Genomic DNA, 25,956 nt, shown 5'->3' with positions numbered 1-25,956 from the left:
CTGCCATGAGTCACACTGTCACCGTGGCAACAGTGGCCAGCTCCATGCAGAACACATTCTGTTATATCTCCGGTGTTTTTTTTGTTTTTTTTTCCCTTTGCACCACACACAGACATAACCAACTTTCAGCTACAATAATTCCTGCACGGATCTCTCAAGTGGATCAATGAATAAAGCACTGGGGTGTGTAGGTTTGACTGCTTGAGGTCATAGTTCAGATTTTTATCATTCAAATCCATAAAAACATTTCATCCGCCTTCTGCTTAAACTGGAAAACTGAATTTGAGTACCTGTCATATTTACTGCTTTGATCACAGTGTGTGATGATGCTCTCAGTCCTGTGGATGTGACATAAGGTTTTTGAGGGGTTTGAGCCGCAGTGACACATTTCCCCACCAGATGGTGTCTCCCATCACTGCCATTACTGTGCAGAGGAGAAAGAGAGAGGCGGGAGAGGGGTAAGCTTAGATGTTGCCTGCTCTATCCATCTTCATAAACACAAGCAATAGTCATCCTCTGAAAACACCAACAGAGATAAATTGAGGGGATGCTTGGTTAGATGGCAGGGTTCCTAGTTAGTTGGCCTGAACTGCAGGACTATCTGTTGTAAATTTATGGCTCTGTCTGTTGTTGATGGTCTGTGTGGCTTTGGACGTGCCTCAAACAGTCACTGGTATTCGCTGGCACTCACTCATGCATCCTCACTTTCAAATTTTAATCATTGTTAAGACTTGAAGAAAATCGTAAATCGTTGGTTAAGAAATGAACAAGTAGTCATTTTTGAGTCTTGTTTTTGTACTCTGTACTGAGGGGACATTGCAACACTTAGGAATGAAATAGTCACAGCAAGGCCAATAAAGAACAAATATTTCCAATAAAAGGTGACATTGGGATGAAGTTCTGCGCCCACAGGACTAAGTTCCCAGTCTTACTCCGAAAAGCAACAATAACAGATAAACTAGCCATAAATGGCAGGCAAAGTGCTGCGAGGACATTTTTGTAGACTTCCTGAGGCTTCATAGTTTTTGTGTACTGTTATAAAGGTACAAAGACTGAGTAGTGAATAATTCATAGGTGAACTTGTTGGAATAGAGATGCTGATAAATTGCCAAAAGTCAAAACAAACAACTGTGATAATTTATTGCTACTTCAGATGGTTGTGCTGCAGATGTTGATATGACCAGACTGGGCAGAAAAACAAAGCAGGCTCTGATTTTTGGTCTTCCAGAATTTGCTTTATAGGACATATGCTGTGGTGAAACTCTGATTTATGCAGGTTTGATGAAGTGGGCAGAATTTGGGAAGAAGAATCAACAATTTGAGAGTATAATCACCAAAAGCCCACCCACTCCATCTATGATACACTTCAAAGCTCCTTCAAAGCCTCTCCCACCAAATGAAGCTGATACTAGGAGCTGGCAGCTATGTTAGGGATGCAGTTGGCTCTTGTTGGGCCATCGTTAGGCTTTTGTTGGAATGTGTGTAAATGTCTGTGCCCGACCATTGCCTGTAGTCTTTACAGTGTGTCCAACACTGCTGCATCTTATCGGGGGCCTTTTGACCAATTTTGACCACCTTTTAATCTATAAAAACAGACAGGCACACAATGTATGAACATGTCTGTGGTCAGACATGCTATCATGTAAGGAGACTAAACTTTTATTGCGTTTATTGATAATCCATAAATGTAAATAAAAGTCACTAGAATTTTAGTCAGTTTTTTTTCAGTCACTCATACAAATAGTTCTTGTGAAGCAAGAATTTGTAAGAGGAGACAAGCCACCTGTCAATATGGCAACAATGCCATTTCTTTTCTTTTTTGTGTGTAGGGGTTATTTACCCCTGTTATCATCATCTTTCAACAACCAAACCAATTTAATGGAACTCACACTAACTAATACAGTGACCTTCCCATAATAAATTCAGAAGAGAATCTACAAGTGGTGGCTATAATTTTGCCCTTTGGTCCTGCAGCTAACATGTACCTCTTCAAAAATGCCATTAAGTTTTCAGTGTACGTGGGTTACATACACCACAAGAATTGTGACTGGTCAATGGACCATGCATATTTTTTTAGATGTACACCCTGTCAGGTTTTTTCAACCCTAAATCCTACATTCCAAGGAGGCTGGTCCACAGAGGATTGGGAGGAAGATCCTCCCAAATTTTTTGCAACATTTTCCTTAAAAAGCAGGTTGTTTAAGTTTGGGAACAGTAAACCTACAGGCCCCAGCTTAGCGCCACAATTTATAAGCCTTGTCGTCCTCCTACACTTTCACCAAATGTGTACAAACCTTCACCACTACACTTCCATTACAGTTTGTATATCTCTACTCTATAATTAGTAGTAGTAAAATAGTTCTACACAGATGTCACAGAAGATAAGATTTATAAGATATCATAATATTGTTATATAAAGCCGAAAAGTTTGGGAAAGATTTTGTATTCTTGTGGAGCAACAAGAAAGGAAACAAAACAATACCTGGGACAGTTTAAATTCAGTCAATTTCCAAGACTTTCTTTTGTCCAGCATGGGAGCTCCACCTACTGACCAGGTGGAATATATTTTAACTTTGTATTGTCATGAAAAATGCCATAGAAATATTCTTGCAATAGTATGGATGTTAGAGTATATGATGTTCAAGCATAATCTTTGCATGGCAAAAAATCTATGGTACTTAACGAGCTGAACGGCTCCCACTTATATATATAGGTGATGATTAGTATATATATAACGTATAATATGTAGGCCTCCTATAGCTTAGATTTTGATTTTTTGGGGGGCTTTAATTGCCTTTAATCAATAGTGACAGCTGAAGAGTGACAGGGCAAAGCTGAGAGAGAGAAGGGATGACACATAGCAAAGGGCCATAGGTCAGAGTCAAACCCATAGCCGCTGCATCAAGGACTCAGCCCTGGCACATGAGGCACCTGCTCCACCAGGTGAACCACCAGGGAATCCCACTGATCCCCTTTTTTGAGTTAAAAAATTTCACTGGAATTATAGTGTGCTCACTCCAGCTGTGGCTCTTTCAATAATCACCACCTTTCATCTCATTAGTGACGGTGTTGTATTATGTTTCTATGCTGTCTTTGTATCTGGAGCTAGAGCAGTGAACAACACTGTCTTGGAGGAAACTGCATATGACACTAAACCTGGTGAGAAAATCCACACATTGCACCTCAGATTGATGATCCTGTTTTTCTCTTTAAAGTGTAGCTCTGGCTCATCAGTACATCCTTCATGCAGGATGTGCTTTGCTGTGCTGTTTCATCGTGATCACAGCCCTGGTGATATCTCATCCTCTCTCTTGTGCTGGAGGTGGAGTGGGGCCATGTGGGCTCATTTACAGGCATCAGTAGAGAGTGATTTGGGTGCAGCCCCACTGCAGCCCTGACTTCCATCAGAAGGGGGATTTTTTTCAGCATAACACCGGTGATGCCAACAGTTCCATCAGCACCACTAGATACACTGAGACACATTTGGGCAGCTCACCCTGCAACCATGGTAACAGAAGAATTTTACTAGTTGGCAGCAGCCAATAGTGGGGCACTTCCCACTCAGCTCCGTCCAATGACAGAGCAGCCTGCTGCCCAGCCCACCTAGAACTGACACTGATGGGCTAGTGCAGGCAGGATTTAGAGATGTAGGCTTGGCTAATGAACAAGTACGGGAGTAAGAGTGTGTAGGTATGTGTGTGTCTGAGCGTGTGTGAGTGTGACTGAGTGAGGCTAAAGCATAATCTGATGAAAGGATTCCCTCTCTTTTAACCGCAACAAGCGAACACATTGTGGGGTAGTATTCATTCACCGAGACCATCTGACATTCAGCACCAACAGTGCAGCAAACCCTCCTGTCAACTCGCTCCCACACACATTCACATGCGAGCTGCACACACACACACACACACACACACACACACACAAAGTCTCAACTGGCTCTTATCATAAAATAACTTCTTAGCCTTATCTTGGCATGTGACAAAGCAGTTTTTAGGAGATCAGAAAATCAAATCTGAAGCAGAAAGAAGAAAATACGGGCTACCATCAGCTGTCAATAAAGTCATTTATTATTTCACACAATGGATAACATGAACAACTTCAACTGTAGTTCTTCTTAATAAGTGCTCAATGCTGCCAGCCAACAGAAGGGTAGCAAAAGAATGAGCTTTTCTTTCTGAGGAAAGAGAAATAAAAAAACAAACAAAAAATGAACCTACAAGATCATGAAAGATAAACATGACCAAAAGCATGCCAGCGGACATGGATATACATATATATTGCATGTATATATGTGCTTAAGACATATATCTGTATGCCAGCAAATGCAAATACAAAATATATGTGTACATTTACACATACATACTGTGAAGGATATATGCATATGCATGCGCATCTAGTATTTACTCTATATGTCAAATATTTGCAGTTTTTAATATTCATACAATGTACAAAAATGCTTCATGAATTAAAAAATTCATTACAAAAAGAAACATATCAAACAATGTACAAGTCTTGCTCCAAATTCAATTGAAATTCAACTTTCGGCTTGTCTAAAATATTTATGCATACAATCAAGTTGAGCATGCAAATAAAGGAAACCCACTCTAGAAAAAGGTTCAAATACACTATGTATACAAACTAAAATATGCCCACACTGTTAGAAGAGCTCACTTTGTGCTCTAAAGAAGTACATTTATTGGTTTTCTCAATGCTTCATCTGCACTTTCAGCTTTGAACAACATTATAGCTTAGAACTGTAACGTATGCTGTGAGGATGACTACATGTACATTTATGAGGTTCTGTCTCACGTGACCCCTCACTCCATGTGTAGGACACTCATCACAGCATGCTACAAAGGGAATGGGGGGTGATCAAAAATTTAGGTGCCATTATATCCCATCCTGGTCGCTGTAGTGAACTGGTAAGTGTGGACTAGAGTAAATACACCCCAACCACTGAGTTAAGGTTAAACACTGCTGTGCTGCCCTTGGTACTAGAACCAAAGACCAGGTAAAATATCCTTACATCAGTGCTTAGGGGCCTCCTGTAGCCACTGGTCCAGACTGGCTGCTAAATACACAACAATAGTGACCTTGAACCCTATTCACAGCCACATCCCCTCTGCAGTCTCTGTGTAGAGTGAAAGCTCTGGATTAGGACAATACTTGTCAGTGTTAGAAGGCACCGGAGCATTGGCTGGTAGGAGAGACAGACAGGACAGACAACACCTGGGGTCTTTAACTCTTACATCAGAGACCGCTGACTGACCACAGTATGGAGGAGTAAGCTGCCAAGCGCGTAGTCTCTACACCTCACGGACCACAAATCTAGACCTCATCTTCACCACAACAGACTGCAGACCCACCGAAAGTCATCTAGCAAAGCAAGGTTAAGCTCACTAACGTTAGGACGAGTGTATTTTTGGCTATGTCCTCTGAGAACTCCCCCCACACGCAACCCTCTTGCCTACTCTTCATGTTACTGCATTGCCCCAACTGGCTGCAGGCAAAATAGCTGCAAGTCAGCAGGGATTCCTATTTTTGGTTGAGTACACTATAGTGGGGCTTATATCCTCCAAGAACTTTTTAAAGGTGTGAAAAGGAAAATTATTTGAGCATTCTGTGTAATTTAACGGACTGGAATGATGACTGTCAATGTACAGCAGAATTTGTCGAATAGGGCAATCAATTAGGGTAGTAATTCCTGTATGTTTTCTTGGGTCTTGAGCAGTCTTAATAGAGAGAGAAGGTCTACTGTGGTTTTAGGAGACAGTCCCAGCATAGCCGAGCCCAACCGGTATCCATGCAGGATGGACATACTAACACTATTTACAACAAACACTTCAATACTGTAGTTTTACATCTGGTTAAGGCTGTACTGCATAGAGCTGCAGTAACTATAGTTTTCATGAAATGATAGTCACTTTCTGCACAACTTATTACAAATTATTACTGGTATTATTCACAATTCTTGTTACATGAATTCATTTTATTCAGTAAATAAGACCACTTATTTCTCTTTGTCGAAGGGTGGACCCAGAACAGAAATTCCTTTTAAGGTCATTGCCAGGCATGGCCTGATGCATAGCGAACAACAATGTATGAGAATGTGGTTTCCATGACAACCTCCTCTGTCCCCCCTTTGCTAAGTGCATAACCAATTATATGTTGTAAATAACTGGTTAAATACCGGGCAGATTAAATGACCTTCAATTATACCTATGACACTGAGTACAATCAATATCTCTGGATAGAAACACATCTGATACAGTGGACCTTTCTGTTTCCACCACTGCTGTAAAGCAGTACGTATGCCAGTACATGATGTGTATAATATCATATTATATTCATCAGTCCAGCCCTTCTAGTTCTGTTATGATGATATGGGTCAGAAAACTAGGAGGAAGCTAGGAGACAGACTCTGACAGAGGATGCTGACTGTGGAAGCTGTGAAGGGACACAGGCAGTGTCAGGGTTCTGATGACTAAGACACATGCGTCATATGCACAATCATGAATATTTTGGGTCAATTTCTGGGGCACTCTTTGCCATTTGATATTTCTCAGGTCAAATGTAATTGGTGAGAGAAAGAAACATAAGGCACAAGTTGAACTGCTGCAACTGAGAATCCCACCCAACCCAAAGAAGACAGAATCTCCTGAAACAAAATAAAGTTGCCAGAGAAACACTGATCCATTGCTTATACTCTGAAATACTTATTTGAGAAAATACCAACCACTACCCAAAGCCACATATACTGTAGATAGAGTTTAACAAAGACTTAACATATTGACACAAAAACCCAAGATGGCTACATTCTAGAGTGCACATAGGAATGCTTTACATTGGTGCCAACATGGTGGAGAGTTTGTCAAACTCTGATTTAGATTCTTTTAAATAATACATCCTTACACTGAATACTGAGACTTTGGTTTCTAAATCTAAATACTGGATTTACTTTCAAAAAAATATTTCCAAGGATATGGATTGAAAATCATGTTAAGTAGAAAGGCTGGGATTAGCTTTTCAAAACACTGACTGTGAGCCCTCTTCAGCTGAACTGTCCAATCACGATTCAGACTTGGGCTTCGGTTTGACGCTTTTGGCTGCGCAGCCTGCATATACAAATTGATTAAAATAATGCATGCTCTCTGGAATGGATATCCACACCATCAAAGGCCAAAACATAAGGCTGGAACAAGCATGTAAGTGCTGCATTTGATTGATGCAAGTGTATGGTTTTTCATAGTGCATTAAACCAATTTTAAGGTTTACCAAAAACACACCTGATATTCCTCCTGTATGCAATGCCCCCTGGATATAAACACAATAATGAGTGTATGAATGAATATATGTGGTTCTTTCTGTCTGAAAACAAACTTGTCTTGAGTCGCACCCATGTCTGTTTTTGGTTATAAAACAATACACAACTTTCATTGTCTATGGTACAACAATTCTATTTGATATACTGTATGCCAGTACATGTCTATGAGCTGGTTTCTCATTGTACAAGGCAGGCAACAGTGGACTTTGTTTCTATGTACAGTCTGGGACAGTCTGATCCACCATATTGCCTTTATGTCACTGCTCAGGACAGGCCTGAGCAGGGAGCGAGAAATAAATGAGACAGGGGGTAGGTTGAGGGAGCACACGCAATGCAAGATTTAAAACATGATTGGGAGTAGATGAGAGGACAAAGGGAGATGAAGTTGAGCGGCAGACACCAGGGACGGCTAAAGAATTGGGGTGAGTGTCGGGCAGGGAGGGGGACCACGGGTGAGGAGCTCCCAGCAAGTATCAGTTACTTCTCGGAGAGGGCAAGAAAACAAGGAAAGTACAGATGGGGGTGGGAGCAAAGGACAGGGATAAGTAATAGGGTAAGGTGGCTTAATTACTGTTGTATTATCCCACATGTCTTTGACAAGCTTCCTCAGAAAGGCAAAAATAAGCAGAGCTGCACAGTTTAATATTAACCATTCCCCCTCCCCTTGCTGGTAAATATATGGCTAAAGCCACATTCAGATACAGTATCATAAAGTACCATACACATCACTGTATCAGATACATAAAGAATCACATAATATTCTACACTATCATAAGTACCACACACTTTTATAGCATCAGATTCAGTATCAAATAGTACCATATAGTGCCATTGTAAATGAAGGTCCAATGAATCCTTGAAATCCTTGAAAGGCTCATGTCTGTTTAGCAAACAGAGGGATTGCACCAGAAGTGTTCCCTCTTCCTGCTCCTCCACTGACCCACTGTAGTCCTCACGAATCAGAGAGAAGAAACAAGTCAAAGTGCACCAAGGAGTCCCAGATATAAGGGCACTGCATCTGATAGGCTTGAAACAGCACTGACTCCAATAACTGCTCTCCGTTCGGTTACAGAGCTGCTCTCTCCTTCAGGCCTATTGACTGGAAGGAGCCCATAACTCATCCCTGCTATGGCCCCTGCCTCTGCGTTTCCCCCCTTTGGCCAGTGGAGGCACAGATCGCGCTTGATGGACCACGGTCTCAATTGTTGCTGAGATGGAATCGTGATTTGAGAACTCCAGAGGCTCGGGGGTCAAGCTTGGCCTGAGGCTCTGTCTACCTGGCAGGTCATCACACCTCTCCAGGACAGGCATCCCCAGAGTCCTCCCATCAACCCTCCTACTGGCCAACATGTCCAAACCCCGACCATCAGCTCGATCTTCCTCCCTCCTGTTGGTCGGCTCTGATTCCTCTATGGGTTGTTTTCGGGGCCGTCCGGGTCGTCTTTTGATGACATTGTTTCCTGTTTTGGCTTGTCGCTGCAGGCGCTTGGCACGGAGAATCTTCTGCACATGCTCCAAGTTCAAAGAATGCATCCTTCTTACGTCCTTCTGGATCTGTTCCACCTCGCGTCGTTTATACCTCCGCTTACTAGGAACACCTGGGAGAGGAAAGAGTAAACATCAGTGAGGTGAGACACAAGGTAAATAAATAGCAGAGAAAGATCAATAAAGAGAAAGGAGTTTTCATACTAGAATGTCAGTCAAAATGAACACCATTGGAATGGCCAGGAAAGACATCATGCCAATTCAACTCATGGAGAGAATGTTTTTTTCTTGCTTCAAGAGCTTCCTGCTAATTTTGACATATTCATGTAAGCCTTTCAAAGCCCAGCTGAGCCAGGAGAGCAGATCCTATCCTGTAATTGTCAACTAGAGAGCAGAGAGGAGAGGGGAGAGGAGGAGATCCCATTCTGCTAGCAGGAAACCCACAGAAATGTCTCCTTCAACCATTTAATATGTCGCTACACAATAACAACCCTGTGCATCTGGAGCACAGGCTGCCAAAAAGCCAAACACACACACAAATACACATATCGACGCATTTATCCACATACACATACTTACACAGACAAATACAAAAACACACATGTGCATACATGCACATGCCCAACATGCACAAATAATGAATTCAGCAGTTCAGAATGGCTGAGCAGAAGAAACTGGAGCCATATTGTTTCCTTCACACTGGTGAACTGGGCAGCATGCCCTTTACACGCTGTTCTATCCTTTCTCTTTCCCCCTTTCCCCATCACTCTTATTCTCTTTTCCACTCTACTCTTCATGGGCGGCAATATGCTACTCTCTAATTTTCAATTAAACTGGTAACACTGCACCATTTCATTTCCGTCTCTATTTCAGAAACCGCTTCCTGGTCTTGGTCTGTCTCTGTCATTTCTTTTTGTTTCCCATCTCTGTCCCATTTCTTAGCTCCCCCCTCCTCCCTGCATGGGCACTGTTCCCGAGGCTCAGACTGAGCCACAGCCAAAATGGAGGAAAAGCACAATCAGCCACCAGTCCCCAAGCAGTGTGCATACAACATGTTTGGTCTCTTTTTCTTGAGCTTTTACTCCTATTCCTGGATTCCCTAACCATCTCCTTTCTTATTTTCCTCCAGAATCCTGCTGATACAATGTAGCAGGTTTCTGCAGTGATTAAACCAGAACAGCTCTTAATTTTATACACCAAATATAGTGGGCTGGATTGCAGAGTAACTATAGAGCTGCAACAATTAGTCGACTAATCAATTATTATTATTAATCAACTATTCTGATAATAAGTATTTTTTTCATGCAAAACTAGCAGAAAATGCTAGCAAATTAAACTGAATATCTGTGGTTTTGGATTGACAAAACAGGACATTTAAAGACAGTACCTTGGATTTGGGAAACTGGGATAGATATTATAGAAAATAATCAACAGATTAATCTATAAATAATACTAATAAAATCTATTTATTTCATGAAACGTGGCATCTTAGGTTAGGATTATTCATTTTTGTGTTTTGATGCTTTCTAGAGCTTCAAAAATTAAGATTTTAAGAGTGTAGAGCCCCATGGTAAGGTGTTTGCTAATGAACTAAGAGTAAGGCAAGATAAACAGAGGCCTGACCACCCTTTATTTAAAACTCAGCGGAACATATCACTCTATTGTTGCTCAAGAATTCAGGGCAGACAGTGAAATTAGTCTAATGCAGAAATCACTAAGTAGCAGTAGTTTATGAGCTGCACAGAAGTGTGCACACGCTCAGCTCCCTCTCTCTCTCACACACACACACTACAAAGTAGCAGAAATTTATGAGCTGCATACACGGAACATAAAACCGGTGACCTTCAGCAGTATGAGGGGCCGTATAGCACTGAGGACCTGTTTCTCTGTGGAATAGGAAGTCACTACTACACAGAGATACATGCTCACTTATCCACTGCCCCTGCAGTGGCTGAGACCAGGTTCAGACAGGATGAAGTGATCCTTAATGTGTAATATTTAGTGAGACTGTTTCTCTGCATGAAAGTGCATGCATATGTTTGAACAAGAAGTCATGTGACACAGAATTTTTTTTTCAGCAATTGAGTGGAAGATGACCTGCTTTTATGCAAATATGCATTTAACAGACTGATGATTACTGAAACGCACACACAAGTTCAGACACACAAACACATGCATAAAAAAATAAAACTACAAACTAATTCTATTAGTTCATTAGTTCTATCAGTTGCATGTGAATAATATAAATTTTTGCATCTGTATCCACTTGAATGGGGATCTATCTATCTGTGTATGTGTGTGTATCAGAGGGAGTCTATGCCTGTATGTGCATGTGTACATGTATGCTTGTGTGGCATGCGTGCGTATGGACACGCGCCTGTGTTTTAATTGGGCTAAAGCTGTGAAGTGAGGCAGTAAGTCATGCTAGAGGAGGGGCAGGAGGAATGGGGAAAAGAGAGGGTAATGGGGGAACGAGGGGGAGGGTAGACAAGGGAAAAAGCATAAAGAGAAAGGGAAGGAGGAAAGAGAGATAGAAGGGGGAGGGGGAGGAAGAGGCGGAGAAACAAGGGGAAGTCTGTGTATGGATGTGGGGATTGTGGTAGGGAGGCAAAAAAGGAAAGCAAGGGCAAGAACTGCAGAAACAGCACAAGGGGAAAAGGGAAGGACATGGAAGGTAGAAGAGGTATAACAACACTGGAGGGATAAAGTGGACGGGGGGTTGTGTGTAGGGTGGGGGGGTGGTGTGTATATGAGTCATCCGTCCTGGATCCCCTGGGGTGGGAGGGTGTATTCTAACTGAGCCCCTGGCTTCTCCTCCCCGCCACTGGACTAGGCCCCAGTCATTAAACCTCTGGCTGCCAGCCAGCTCTTTTAACACAGGCAAGGGCCTTTTACGGCGTGTCTGTAGAAAATAAATCACACTGTGTGAATAATATATCTTTGGCAAAGGCATTGGCAGGAGAGGAGGAAGGGAGGGGAGGAAGGAGAGATTGGTGAATTATAGTCGTCTCCATCCATGCATTACGTTCTCTCTATCCCCAGCCAGATGTGCTCAAAGACAGCAGAATACAGAATGTACCAAAATACACATTTTAGTTTGGTAGTGAGAATTTGGGGCTCTCCTTCCTCTTTGTCTGCTTTAAGTCCTGATAATGCTGTACATAGCATATTTATAAATAGGAATCACCTTGACGAGTATACTGTCATCTACATTTAAATGGGGAAAACCCTGTTAACTCTGACTAAATATGTGATTAAGGCTCTACACCAGTAAATAACAAGCCCGTTATCACTTGGGAACAGAGTAATATATTGGACACCAATTATTTTTGCAAACATGCTCCTGATTTAGCAATGTTAACAGTTCCGCAACCTTGGCAAGTAACACTATACATAGCTGGCTTGTAACACCAAGATGCTACACAGTAAAGCACACGCTTTACTATACAGTATGCACATCCACTGAATGTGCATGGATCCAATTGTTTTTTTATCTCCTGTGTACAGTATAAGTCAATATCAGTTTAAGTTTTTAAGTTGACTAATACATTCCTGTTTCCACCTTTCTCTCCCCAGAAGTCTCACTTATTACTGATCTGCTCTCCTTTGCCCTACAATCGGATTTGTAATGAGGTTGTGTTAAGATTGCTGTGTTAAGCTGTTAACATCAGTTAACAACAACAGTTCCTGCTGATGCTTTATATCAGAAGCTTTCCACAGGTGAACCATAGATGGATTTTTATTTACAGGAAATCTAGCCATAAGGAAACTGGTTTGATAAAAAATAATCAAGCTACAGGCAATTATTGCAGTTTGGGCTAACCTCAAACACATCATCAAAGTAAGCAACGCATTGCATGCCATCCTCGTCAATGGCAAAGGGGCAGTGCACTCGCTTGTAAATATACAGTGTAGTTTAAAAATGAACAGGTAATCCGGGTGTAAGTGGTTCTTACCAGTAAGGGAGGGACTGGAGCACTTGTTCATCTGTCCTGGCTCCTGCCTGGCAGTTTGGAATGACATTAAGCCCTGATCTCCAAACACAGTGAGCCTCGTCTTCCTACTCCTCCCACCACACTCGTCCTCCCGTGACCCCAAAAAGAGGTCAGAAGCTGACTCTGACCGCTGTGATTGGCTACTGTAGCTGCTCATGAAGCTGTTTATTGGCTGTCGAGTCTGACGGGAGTGAAATTGGCTGTCAGCAAGAGAGTGTGTGGACAGCTGCTCCGACTCAAACATCCCTAAGCTGGATCCCAGGCTTGAGTCTCTACCACTCCCCCTCTGCTTCTCCAGATGCTTTGAAGAGCCCTGACTGGCCAAGTCCCTCCTGTCACTCAGCATGCTGAGACGTGCATTGCTCTTGGCTCCACTGAAGAGCCCACCCAACTCCTGCCGGTCCCGCAGTGAAAGCAGGGGCTCATCCTTGTGCTTATGTTTGTGCTTGTGCTTCCTCTTATGGAGGCGAACCCCTGCAAGACCACCTGCACTGCCACTGCCCAGGGACCCCAGGCCCTCTCCTCTTACAGTGGGCCCCTGGAGTGGGCCACTGGCGCTGCGAAGCTTGGCCCCTGGCTGGAGCTTTGAGTGTCCACTGGGATGGAAAGCCTTGGGAGGGGGGACAGCAGGCCTCATGAAGGGAGATGGAGGTGCAGGTCCTAGTGAGTGATGGGGCAGGTAAAATTGGGGGGCAGGGGGAAAGTAGCCCAGACTCAGAGGAGGTGCGTAAGGCATCGCATACGGTGCTGCATAGTAATTTCCCCCAGCCAGCGGATAACCATATCCTTGAACAAAAGGCAGCTTCGATGTGATTGGCTCGCTGGCTTTGGCTGGACGGCCACGTCTCCTCTTAGCCTTCAGATCGGCGCTCCTGCGGAGGTACGAACCGGAGTCACAGGAATAGGAGTCATAGGTAACAGGGTAGTAATGATGGAAGTTGAGGCGGAAAATGGAGGGATATGGGTGCTGAGGGTAGCAGGTGTATCGTCTGTGAGACACGCGTAGTTGCTGGAACTTTAACACAACCTACAGAAAGATGGAAAGATGAAATATTTACACATATACTTTGCACTTCCACATTATTGTACATATTCAAAGATTAAACGCATTATTTATTATCGTGTTTCTTACCTCCTCCAGTTCAGAGAGAAAGTGAAGATGATCACGGGTCTGTAGACACTTCCTCTTCCGCCGATGATGTTTTTGCTTCTTTTCCTGTTGTGAGAGGAAGTCCACAGCAGTTACTTGCCGTTCACAGCGTGTTCTGCTGCCCCTGTTCGATGCTTCCAGGGCTGCTGCCTCCGCAGCCTCAAACCCACACAGATCAAATGAGTACCTGTACGAACACAACAATATAAAATCATGTTAAGACATCACCTTCATAACAAACTACTCTAAAAATTAAGGTTAAATAAAGGTGTAGTAGCAGTGTACTGCACCTGCGTCGAGAGGCGGGACCCTTCTCAGTTTGATCTGAGGTGCTGTTGTTGTCCGTCCCAATCCCGCTATCACTTGGAATAGTCTCCTCACTGTGGGACTCGCTGATGGGGGACAGGGTCACCTCCTTCACCGATGCCCCCTCTGACAGGTGGGATGGTGAATTAGCCAGAAGGCGTGGAGGAGACAGCTTCCATCCCCCAGAGAGGAAGCCCCTGCCTGGTGGCTTGGAGGGCAGGGCTGAGATGGGCTGCAGACTGGGCATAGTGGCATCAGAGTGACTGGCTCTTATGGATGGAGCAGTGGAGCTGGGAGACGAGGTTGTGGAAGGCACTGCAGGGCTCTCATAGAGACTGGATGTGGAGACAGACAGGGAGGGCTTGTCCCTAGTGGCTTTGGGAGGGTTGGAGCCTTGGGTTTCTGCTCTGGGTTTACGCCCTCTCTTCTTACCAATGTAGATGGTTCCTCTCTTGCTGACATTTATCTGTTTTCCCAGCCGAGCCTCAATGGTGGATGCCATGGCACTCATAGCTGAGGTAACAGGGGCAGACGATGACTTCAGAGCCAGAGTGCCGTTCTGACTGGAACCTGAGAGAATCTCATTCAGGATGCTCTGCATTTTCCCAAGCTTCATCTTGTTCACCGGCCTGGAATGGCCCCTGCCACGCTTTAATTTTAGACTATTAGAATTGGCGCTGGTGGTCGTGGAAGCCATTTGCACTAATGTGTTTAGTGTGTGTGTCTTCCTCCTCCGGTTTAGACCTGCAGAGGTTTCCTGTGCCAGTGGGCTTGGAGGTGAGGTGGAGGTGCCCTCGTGGATGGTCTCCACTGTTAGGAGTGGCTGTTTCTTGGGGCGTCCTCGTTTCCTTTTAATGGGTGTGTGGACGGTCAGGCTGTCAGTGTTGGTGTAGAGGGGGCTAGAGGGGGTTATGGGGAAGGCTGAGGGTGGGTCAGCTAAGGTAGAGGGGCTACCCCGGTTGTCTCTCTGGGGTGACATGAGGCTGGCATGGCTTTTAGCTTTCAGGTAGGACCATCTGTCCTTGGCCTTGGTTGGTCTGGAACTGGCTGTGGAGCTGGTGCTGTGGCTGGGGCTAGGACTCAGGGCTGCCCTGGGTCTAGGGCTGGGACTGGGGCTAATGTTTGCTCTGGGTTTAGGGCTGGGGCTAGGACTGATACTACCCCTGGGGCTGGGGCTGGGGTTTGGGCTAGGGAGTCTGGGGTTTGTGTGAAGATTAGGTTTGTTGATATGATTGTGAGTAGGCTCTCTGTGTTTAATGGCGTCTGTGCTGATCCTTGGACGACCCACAGGGTTCTTTTTTATTCTGTTTGACTCTGGGTCAGACCCGTTTGTAGCAGTCTCTCCTCTTTCTACCCTGTCTACTCTCTCGCCTTTTTCTCTTTTATCGCCTTTATCTGCTCTTTCTGCTTTTTCTATCCTCTCTCTAATGACATCAGCCTGACTTGTGTGTCGAGAATCATTTTTGTGAGTGTCCATCTTATGTGCTACTTTGGGATCTGGGGGCCCAGGCTGGTGCTTCTCTGTAGTGTCAGAGTCCTGCCGTTGCTGTGATTGCTCCTCCACAGAAAATGACTCGTCAAAAGAAGGCCTCCTCCGCCGCTTTCTTCCTTTCCCCTCCTCTGTCAGCATGGGCATCCCTCTGTCTTCTTCATCTCCTCTCCTCCCAGCAATTGCCCGCTCTCTTTCCTCTTTTCTCCTTTCTTCTCTTTCTTCATGGAACCGCTCAGCTGTCTCCTCTTGCCTGTACTTCTGCCTCTCCTCTGAATTAGTTGGGCTCTCCGATCCTTTCTCTGGATGTCTTCCCCAAGGTGTATCAGCACCATGGGGATTAGAGAGCATCCTCTGGGAGTCCTTCCTGCAGTACTTCCTCTTGATGTTCCCAAAGAGCTGTTCATTGACCTCTTGCAAACCCCTCCCCCTAAAGAGATGTATACAGAGAAAAAATGTTGATGAGAGAAATGGAAGGAATGAGAGAAAATGTTTTGTATTTTCAACAGTACTATACAACCAGTACAAGTATAAACATTTACTATTTTTGTTTGTCACTATGCCTAGGGGTGGGTATTACCAGATGACTCTCCGATATGATGTTATTATGACAGCTGAGCATAAAAATTCAATAAGATATTGTACAGTATATTGCAATTTATTACTCATTGTGTATTGAAATTTTCACTTCATCTTTCTTTAAAAGTTATTTTAAGTCATTATTGTAACCAACGAGATCGTCAAATTTAAAAATTAAAATATGGTCATAAAAATATCCAATATTGCTACACAAAATATCACAATACAACATATCAACTTTCTCAGATCCCCAGTGCATAGTGTACAGTTTTGTTAGGGATCATGTTTGGCTCATGATAAGTTTTACCACACAGGAAAATGTACCATACCTGCTGAGAGAGGTCAGGTTGAGAATACTGGCATCTGTAACCACTGGCAACTGCAGGTCTGGAGTCAGGGATCGCTGAGGTGAGGGGCTTTGTGTCGCTGTTCGTGAGAAAGGTTGGGTTGGATCGAGCAAAGAGCTCCTACTTGCTCCTGCCAGTTCTCTGGCTGGCTCAGAATCTGCAGGGTTGGCTGGGGATGCAGAAGGTGCTGTAGACGAGATCCAGTCTGGATTGATTTGGTGTTGGTGTGCATGACTGTGTTGGAATTGTTGTGTGAGGGTGTGCTGTGTTTGCTGTGTGTGTGAGAGTGTATGTGCAGGAAGGAGGGAGCTGCGAAGCTGGTGTTTGGGTGGAGTGTGATCTCCCAGTAGTTGCAGCAAGCCTCCCTCTCTCTGCTCAGGCATTCTGAACTGGCGCTCGTAAGTCTGGGGATGACAGAAAAGAGAAATAAAGTCTGGTTACTACATACAAACAAGCAATCACAAGACAGCTTTATATAGCTGCAGGGATAGACAAATGATATGATAATGATAATGTGATCATAAAACTATGACTACTCTATTTCCTGCCTTCATAACATCAGCCAGTCTTCACAGACGTAATACACATGTAGCACAGCATTCAGTTCTGCATACAGTTACTTTTTGTCAGCACATATCAAATCAGTGATTTGTTTTGCTCTCATATAACATACTTTTCTTTTCACGGCAGGACTGAGGCTTTTAATATATCTTGTGTGCATGAGCAAACAGTGTGCCACAAAACAAAAGGCTTGTTTACAGAGCAATTAAATTCCTGTGGCAAGGATGTTGCATGCTGTGAGAGCTGGGGGGATGGAGTTGGGGGTGTCTGACTGCACACAGTATTAAACACAGTAGCCTAGATCAGCCATGTCCCTGACTGCCCTAGACTCAGATTTATTTATTGTATATTATCTTTATTTTGTTGACAACTTTCTTGTATTTTTTTCAAAAAATTAACTTACAATGGCAGACTGTCAAACCCCAAACAGCTTATACAATATATGTCTAAAACTATGAAATTTTTTCCAGTGAAGGGCCACAAATCCGAAGTCTACCTCCACTCAATACCCAGTTCTCATTTGTTCATGTAAAAATGAAAAAGCTGGATATACTGTATGAGACAACATAACCCTGCTTTATGTATCACTGCTGCATAATCAGTGTACTGCTGGAAGATGAGAAATAGAGCAGCGGATGGCCTTTGTGGTTTAGCCTGTTATTAACAGACTCAGTATGACGCAACAAGACACTGTTCTGCTGCGCTGCAGGGAGATGTAACCTAACCACAGGCCTGCCTCTAAGCATATACACACAAGCGTGCAAGTGCACACGCACACACTCACACATGTGAGAGATGTACACATTTCAAAAGCTTGCCTTCACACATAGTAGCAACCAATTTTAGTCTAGCAGGATCAGCACCTTGCCAGATGATTAACTCTTGCTCTTTACAGACATACACACACACACACACACTTATACACACACGATAATGAAAATATATAAAGTATGTAGTTCATATCACAGTGCACGTATTTGCAAGAAGAAGCGCTTCATCTCTTCAATCTTTTACCCTGCCAATGTCCCATTCTGCCTTCATTTCATCAGCCACTTTCGATCTCCTGTATCCCTTCTCTGTCACTACCCAACCTTTCTATTACTCTCTCTGTCCCGCTGTCTCATCAGTAGTCTCTTGCACAGTAGTCATTTTGTACTTCCACACTGGCTGCAGAAGCTGTTTATCAGCCAGATGCAAGCTGCACACTCTCAACAACAAGCGCAAAAACACACGTGAACGCTGAGTAACACAACCCTCAGCACATGGATGAAAACACACACTGCACACACGCAAGCAAACACTGAACAGCATAAATGATTAACAATGCCAAAAAATGCATGTGCTTATATGCACATGCACACTCTCATTCATCTCTAGAGCACACTGCTATCCTTTCAGCTCTGAGATGCATGTGTGTGTATATAAGTGTGAATGTGTGTGTGTGCATGGTGACACTGGAGAAGAGACACTGTGAGTCCACAGAGGTATAAGATGACAGACACCTGATACACACATGCTTTCTCATTTAACCTGTCCTAGAATACCTGCTGTTTCAGGTTAAAGGAGGGCACAGAAAAGGAGACAGGCAAGGAGATGGAGGTGGTTAGAGTGACACAGACAGACATGCACACACACACACACACACACACACACACAAACACACATATAAAATGTATCCTCCCCACTAACCACAAGGCAACCACAGAGAGATAATAAAGAGAGAAGGCATGGACACCTTTCCTACTAGATATAGGAGAGCAAAAGACAAGAAAAAGAAAAACTCAAATAGGGACCTCCCCTCCCCTTTCTGGTTGTGGTTGGGTTATTGGCACCAGTTCAGTTTTTTGTTCTTAGTTTCCGCCCTTCTACCACCCTCTCCCCCCCTCCTCTCTGCCTCTTACACTCCGTGAAGCATTTCCAGGGAAAATACACTCACTGTCTGATATTCACACAAGCAAGTATAAATAGATCGAGGTACTCCGATTGTTGTAGTCAACACAGTGTGAAAAAAAAATCCTTATTCTCCTTGCCTCTCCCAGACAGGGTCAACCATGGTCACTCATACGACTTGACATGCTTTCAAATAATAATTACTCAACATTTTGATATGTACTTCCCCTATTGCATGTTTTGAATTGCTTTTTCACTGTATTGGATATATACTCATAAGTCTTTGCATGGCTGCACTAAGGCCACAGGAACTGTACTTGGCAAATTGATTCTTATATTTCCCCACTGCATACAGTACACTGCCCTGCTCTTGTCATGTGCTGTGCGAATAGGGACTGCCATCTCCCTGTGCTACTGCTGGCCTGCAGCAGGGGGCAGCGATCAGGAAATCAGCACTAACATGGACTCTGACCCTCTGGAGCAACCAGCAAGCACAAGAGCTGTGAGGCTTCAACCTTTTCAACACTGTCCTTCTACTACAAGTCCCCTCTGATCAAGTTTAGATAAGGAGAAAGGTGAACACAAAACAGACCCAAAGCATGTTTAGTCCTCAACCTATTTGATGCACTCTCCCTCCCTTGCGGCCCTCAGGGCTGTTTCAGGGGTTAAGGGTCGTATTCCACAGCTAGGTCAACAACCATTTCTAGGATGTCTTTCTCTGGGTGAGCACTGTAACAACATGGCTTGGTCTCAGTCAGTCACACAAAGGCTCCTCAATACCAAAATGCAGGCAGATATAGAGCTGCACATTCCTTTCCACTGGTGATGTAACCATCAGATAAGGTCAGAGCACAGTGGAGGAGGTCATGGATAATATGTGACTAAGTGCTGCAATCACCCAACTGAAAGGCACTTTGCAAATGAGTCAGCATATATTTACTGACAAATACGTTTGTGTTTGTCTGTATGTAACATTTAAACTCAGCAGGCTGTTTAAAAGGAGATCTGGATGTAAAAAGTTGTACTCCTCTCTCCTCCAGTTTGACGTGAGGGGAGGTATGTGACAGCCCCTCCTGTCCTTTCCTCTCCTGCAGCCTCTCGTTTTCCACTGTTGAATAAACTGAGTGGAACTTCTCCCTCACACACGTATACACACACAGAGCACCCTGGCTGCACCATTATACTGGGAAAGAACACCCTAAACAGGCACACCCAAATCTCACAACCCAGCACACACATATACACTAGCAAACATATACACAAACTCCATGCACGCAAACACAGACACACACAAACACGCTGCCCTTCAAATAGTTTTTCGCAGCCTTTTATTTGGCTGCACGCCCAGTGGTTAGAGTGTTTCATTTTTCCCTGTGTATGGAACTGGGCAGCTGTCCAGGCAGACACACAAAGAAAAAGAGAGACCGACCCCCGCACCAGCGCGCGACCGGCGGCGCGAGAGAGAGAGAAGAGAGACGAGAGAGGGAGGAGAGCGAGAGAAGGGGAGCGGCGGGTGCCTGACGGACGGGGCGCTCTACCCTGGACCAGACGAATGAGAACGGCAACCAAGAGGGGCGAGGGACAGAAGAGAGCCATCCAGAAAAACAAGAAGAGGAGGTGCCTAGAACCGCGGCTTAACAACTACTTCCCTCCAAACAACTTGCAGTGACTTGATCATCGACCTCTCTCTCTCTCTCTCTCTCTCTCTCTCTCCTTCTCTCTCTCCCTGACACACACTCACACCACTATCCTTGGCTTTGCACACCACACTGCCCTGTCTTCCCACTGCCCCTGTGGCCTTGTGCACTGCCCCTCCCTCCTCATCTATCCCTCCTTCTTCTTATTTCTCTTTTCTGAGCTGACCATCTCTCCCCCGTCTGGGAACCTACCGCCCCCCACACACACACACACCCCCCTCCCGTCCACGCTCACTTCACGACGCGCGCTTTGCTGTTGATCTGTGTTTCTTGACACCGCTCTGCCACACACACACACCACACACCACCACACACCAGAGCACACACGACCCACAGCCCACCCACACGACACACATGGTCTCTGCAAACCACAACACCCATCGCACATTCACCCTCACAGACCGCTCTTCGGTCGCACCACCACTCTGTAACCAACGGCCCGGTCAGAAGGATGGGCGGGGGGGGGGGGTGCAGAGAAAAGGAGGGAAAAGCGATGGAGGAGAAAAGAGGCACTGTGTTGATCTTGTGGCCACTCTCACAGACCTCCCCCCTCCCTCCCTGCCAACCCCCTCATCCCTGTTTCTCGTTCTCTCGTTCTTCCCACCAGTTCTCCCGGGAATAAAGACTTCCATTCATGCGCCTGAGGAGACCCACAGCAGGGGAGAGAAAAGAGGGAGGAGAAGGGGGAGGAAAGAGGAGGTGGTGTCAAGGTGGGACAGTTTGTGGATCACTGGGATCAGGCCCACTGCCTAAAATTGTGTATATGTGTGTGTCTGTATGTCTATTTTCATTCAGTGTGCAGCCTTTGCCAATGCTTTACTATCTCAGATCTGGTGGCATCTTTGCCAGCCAAAGCATCTTCTGGGAAAGTTGGGTGGGAAAGTTTGGAAATTGGGCTCCATTCAAAACTTCCACTCTTGGACTAATGCTGCAATTCCAAAACTATGTTCAGCAGCCTAGCGCCACAGTTTAGCGAAAAAGGGCTTGATTATTTGGCCAAAAACTTTCTCCATGCTGTTCTGTACCCTCCCTGCTGGGCATGATCAAGCATTCAATCTAAAGTACATTTGTCTTTTAGCTGACTGTAAAGCAGAGGCCAGATTTAATGCACAGCAGTGGGTCTCAAGTAAAATGTTCCTCCTACGTCCACAGCAGTAATCCTTCAGATTGGAGTGCTCCTAAAGATAGCAGCAAAACACCCAAAGAGTCTCCTTGTCACACTCTCTTCAGACACGCTCAGACGTAGATGACTCAATCTGAACAAAAGCCTGTGATTGGCTGAACCGAAGCATGTTATTACTGTGCAATTGGAGGTTTTCACCCGCTCAGTAATGACAGACACATTTACATGCTACACAAAGTATACATCTAATCCTCACTATTAGCATTAATGGTGTGTGTGCAGGCATATGTGTGTCCTGCTTGTGAATAGCGCTAAGAACCCCATTGGAAGAGTTTTTTCATAGTGATTATTACAGTGATTATGTACCAATTGTTCCTTTTATGGACGTGGCCAAACCTCCAGTGACAGCATTATGCATTTCAGTCAGCGCACATGCTCAGCACAAAGAAAATGTACACAAGCATAGAGATTGACGACACCCCCACACACAGACACACACTCTCTCTCAAGGCTAATACAGGTTGGAGTGCTTCATGAATAGACAGAATGCTATTTTATCAATGCATTTATTAGGGGAGGTAAATTACACACCCATACATACACGTGCACAACATGTTGCACAAAACCAAAGGAGTATGTTGTTCGCCGTACACTGTGCACCATATGACCCAATCATACCACTTCTGTACAACAGGAAACAATTAACAGCCAATGAGCTGCTCTAAATCCTAAGGGATGACTTCCTGTGTAGAATGATGGGTAATTCAAGACAGAAGCTGTGCTGAGAATAAACACTTCCTCTCTGGCAAACAGTGGTGTGCAACAGCGGTACCTCAATTACTGATTAGTTATTCAAAAATAATGTACTATAATGCAATGTTGTTTAGATGCTGAGGCAATCTGCGGTAAGAAATTACCACATTACCTGTATCTTTCTGTACACATTTGGGCAATAAAAATGTAAGCAATGGTGTCTCCATTGTCATATAACGCTCTAATGTCAAAAAAGTTTCATTTTTTAATTCCAGACTTATATATAGCGAAGGAATCACATAGTAACACTGGTTTGGACTGCTGAAATTAATAGATCAGTTAACCGTCAAAAAATAAAGTTGAATTAACAGTTGCTCTTGTATTCTGGGAGCAATATCAGACAGTGTGCAGCCGAGAGAGTAAGAGAGGGGGAATGACATGCTACAAAGGTCGCCTGCTGGACTCAAACTGTGGATGTTGTGATTACATTGTCAGCTTAAACTGCATCGCCACCGGGACACCCCAAAGAGTCAACACTTATGATAATCGTTTTAATCATTTATCAAGCAAAAAGGCCAAACATGGTCTCTTTTCTACTTTTACTTTGTAAAGTAGAAAAGATGAGGATTCAGGCTTTTCTCAACTAAACTTGAATATCTTTGGACTGGTTGGACAAAAAAAGCGATTTGAAGATGTTACTTTAGGCTTTAGAAAATCTAGACTTTTTATTACCTTCTAACATTTTACAGACTAAACAGTTAAATATATTATCATAGTTATAATAATGAAAAAGACCACTATTTGCAGCACTGTTGTAGAGCAATTGTTTTCCGGCAAGTGATACTTAAAAAAACGTTGCCGACAGATGAATTACTATGTCTTGAAGAATGACTAGAGTATACACTTCAAGTTTAAAGCTTGTAAAGTAACACTTTCATTGCTTAGTCTATATTTCTGTAAAGTCCTCAGATGATCCCCAGCTTTGCAAGAGAGAGAGAGTTAGAGAGCCACTGTAATGACATCCTCAGTGACAGGGAGAATGGGCAAAGTGAGACACAATAGTCTTAACCAATCAGACTGCCCGCCTCCCCTCAGGCCCCCTCGCACCAACAATAACGCCTTTGTATGAGGCTGCACTCCACTCGTGCGTTCACACACACACACACTCACCATACCAGCACACACGACAAACAACCACACACACCACAGCACACAACACATATACACGAGACAAAGCATAGCATCCTATAGCTATCGTCAGACCAGTCACAGAAGAGAGGCAGGAGAAGCTGCACCATCATCTAGAAATGATCAAGTTGCATACAAAACTATCGCATGCAATGTAGAGGTGTCGTGTAATCTTTAGTCAACCAAACCCTGCTCTGTCTGTCATGTATGCTTTGTGCTGTCTCCTTCAGGGCCGGCACATGACTTGCACTGCCCCTCACTCCTTGTCTATAACCGGCACCTTCCTTTCCCAAACCCACAGGCACACGGAGTGGATTCACTCGTTCCTGAAGACGAGCGAGCGACGCGACGCATAACACTTGAGTTCAGGAGGGGCAGAGATAGAGAAAGAGAGACTGAGGACTGAGATAGGGCAAGAAAACACAAGGGGGCAAAAACTGCAACAGCGAGCAGGGCAGGTCAAACCACACGCACAGGGGCATTCGGTGAGTGTGTATTTGTATGTGTTTATTGACGGCATTATTTATTTGCTGTGTGTGTTGGTCTGTGTGTGTGTGGTGTTGGTGTGTTGTGTGTGTGGTGCTGAACAGTTGTTATTTCCGGACTAACAGAAACCCTTTGTGGCTCTTCCCTGCTCATAAACACAGCTGGTGTTGTCTAATCGAGCCCGCCCCACAGGGACAGACACACAGACGACGAAGGACAGACAGACACCATTCTATACCTTGATTCATCGTCCGCATCCATCATTAAGGCAGACAACGAGCATGAAATATAACAGCAGAACTACCAGACGGGACTTAGTTTTACAAAGCCTGGTCAAGACACTGATAACAGCGAAGAGAACTGGGCAGAAACGACAGCACCACAACACAAATGGGCGAGAGAGAAGCCCTGGCTGTAGAGGCCTTTCTAATGCTTTGTAGATTCAATGTTTGTACTACCACACTTTGCTTGATGTGTGTTTTCAACACAAGACTAATTAAAGAATGTTAACAAGGTTTAAGAATATTCGTGTTATAGAACATCAAGTCACTGTCAATGAAAGCTATGAATGACAGCTGAAAGCCTGAAAAAGAAGACGTATTTAAGAGGAGTCTTGGACACCACTTCTCTAGTGTCATCCGTTCTCTTCGTTACGACACACACAAGACACAACACACACACCACACAGCCACACACACACACACAACGACACGACAAACACACCTTCTGACAGCGTTCCCAGCGACAGCTGATGGGCTTGGATGGGCCATCCAAACTTTCACTGACGAAACCACGCACCTTATCGCTCAAGTGAGACACCAGTTGAAAGTCAATCACTGCCTGTGCCTGCTACTTCTTCTTGTGACTCCCATCCAGTTCCCTTCCTGGCGGCTTTGTTCTCCCCCTCCTGCCACCGAACATCACCCTGCTATCCTGCGCTGATCCGCCGCTCAAAACCAGAGAATACAACTCTCCTCATAATAACCACACACACACCGACTAACTAACCACAGAACGCGAGCGGCGAGCCATGATGAGCACACACTAACAAAAAGCGGCCACCAGGATCACCAGTGATGCTGTGCGACTCAACAATCATCCCTGACGCAGAGGACATCAAACATGCCGCCCTCCCAGGATCAATCCCACAGTTACGTGTGAGTCAGAGTCAAACACTGTCCAAAAACCAGACATTCAGGCCTGTATATGTTTTTTATAGAGTCTTAACTATATATTCGTCGGGGATTTGTGCGGTATCTATAAACCATGACGCGACGTTCTTGACTAACGGTTCACTTTTTGTTGTTTTCTTTATAGTTGAAGGGTCGACTTGTGTTTTTTTTACTAAGACACAAAGTCTGTTTTGTATAATTTGAAAATGATGCATTTCTTAAGAAACTAACAACTTGACCATTTTGGCCAAATACTTCATTGCCAACTGTACAATGCCTTCGGCATGTCATTAGGCGTGGAGCTATCCCTGACTGAGCATTCTGCATTTAATTTAACGTGAAAGGAGCCTATCCTCAGGGTTCTCATTAAAATTACTGGAGCTGACCAGCTACGTACCAGTCTGCCTG

General features: G+C 44.3%; 1 protein-coding gene across 1 annotated transcript in view; it reads right to left on the bottom strand.

Moving 5' to 3' along the window:
• Window positions 1-4,049: 4,049 nt before the first annotated feature.
• Window positions 4,050-25,956, bottom strand: part of setbp1 (SET binding protein 1) — a 35,040-nt gene continuing 13,133 nt past the window's right edge. Inside the window, exons 3-7 of the mRNA XM_035657687.1 lie at window positions 16,661-17,082; window positions 14,248-16,182; window positions 13,940-14,144; window positions 12,769-13,834; window positions 4,050-8,925 (exon numbers count right to left, since the gene is read on the bottom strand). Coding sequence (XP_035513580.1) covers window positions 8,420-8,925; window positions 12,769-13,834; window positions 13,940-14,144; window positions 14,248-16,182; window positions 16,661-17,082 — 4,134 coding nt within the window. The 3' untranslated portion in view covers window positions 4,050-8,419. The remainder of the gene's footprint in view (window positions 8,926-12,768; window positions 13,835-13,939; window positions 14,145-14,247; window positions 16,183-16,660; window positions 17,083-25,956) is intronic.

The sequence above is a fragment of the Morone saxatilis genome, unplaced genomic scaffold (assembly GCF_004916995.1).
Source record: "Morone saxatilis isolate NCDOM2014 unplaced genomic scaffold, NCSU_SB_2.0 Contig16, whole genome shotgun sequence".
Lineage (NCBI taxonomy): Eukaryota > Metazoa > Chordata > Actinopteri > Moronidae > Morone > Morone saxatilis.
The sequence above is the reverse complement of the archived record's forward strand: the minus strand, read 5'-3'. Positions and strand labels throughout refer to the sequence as shown.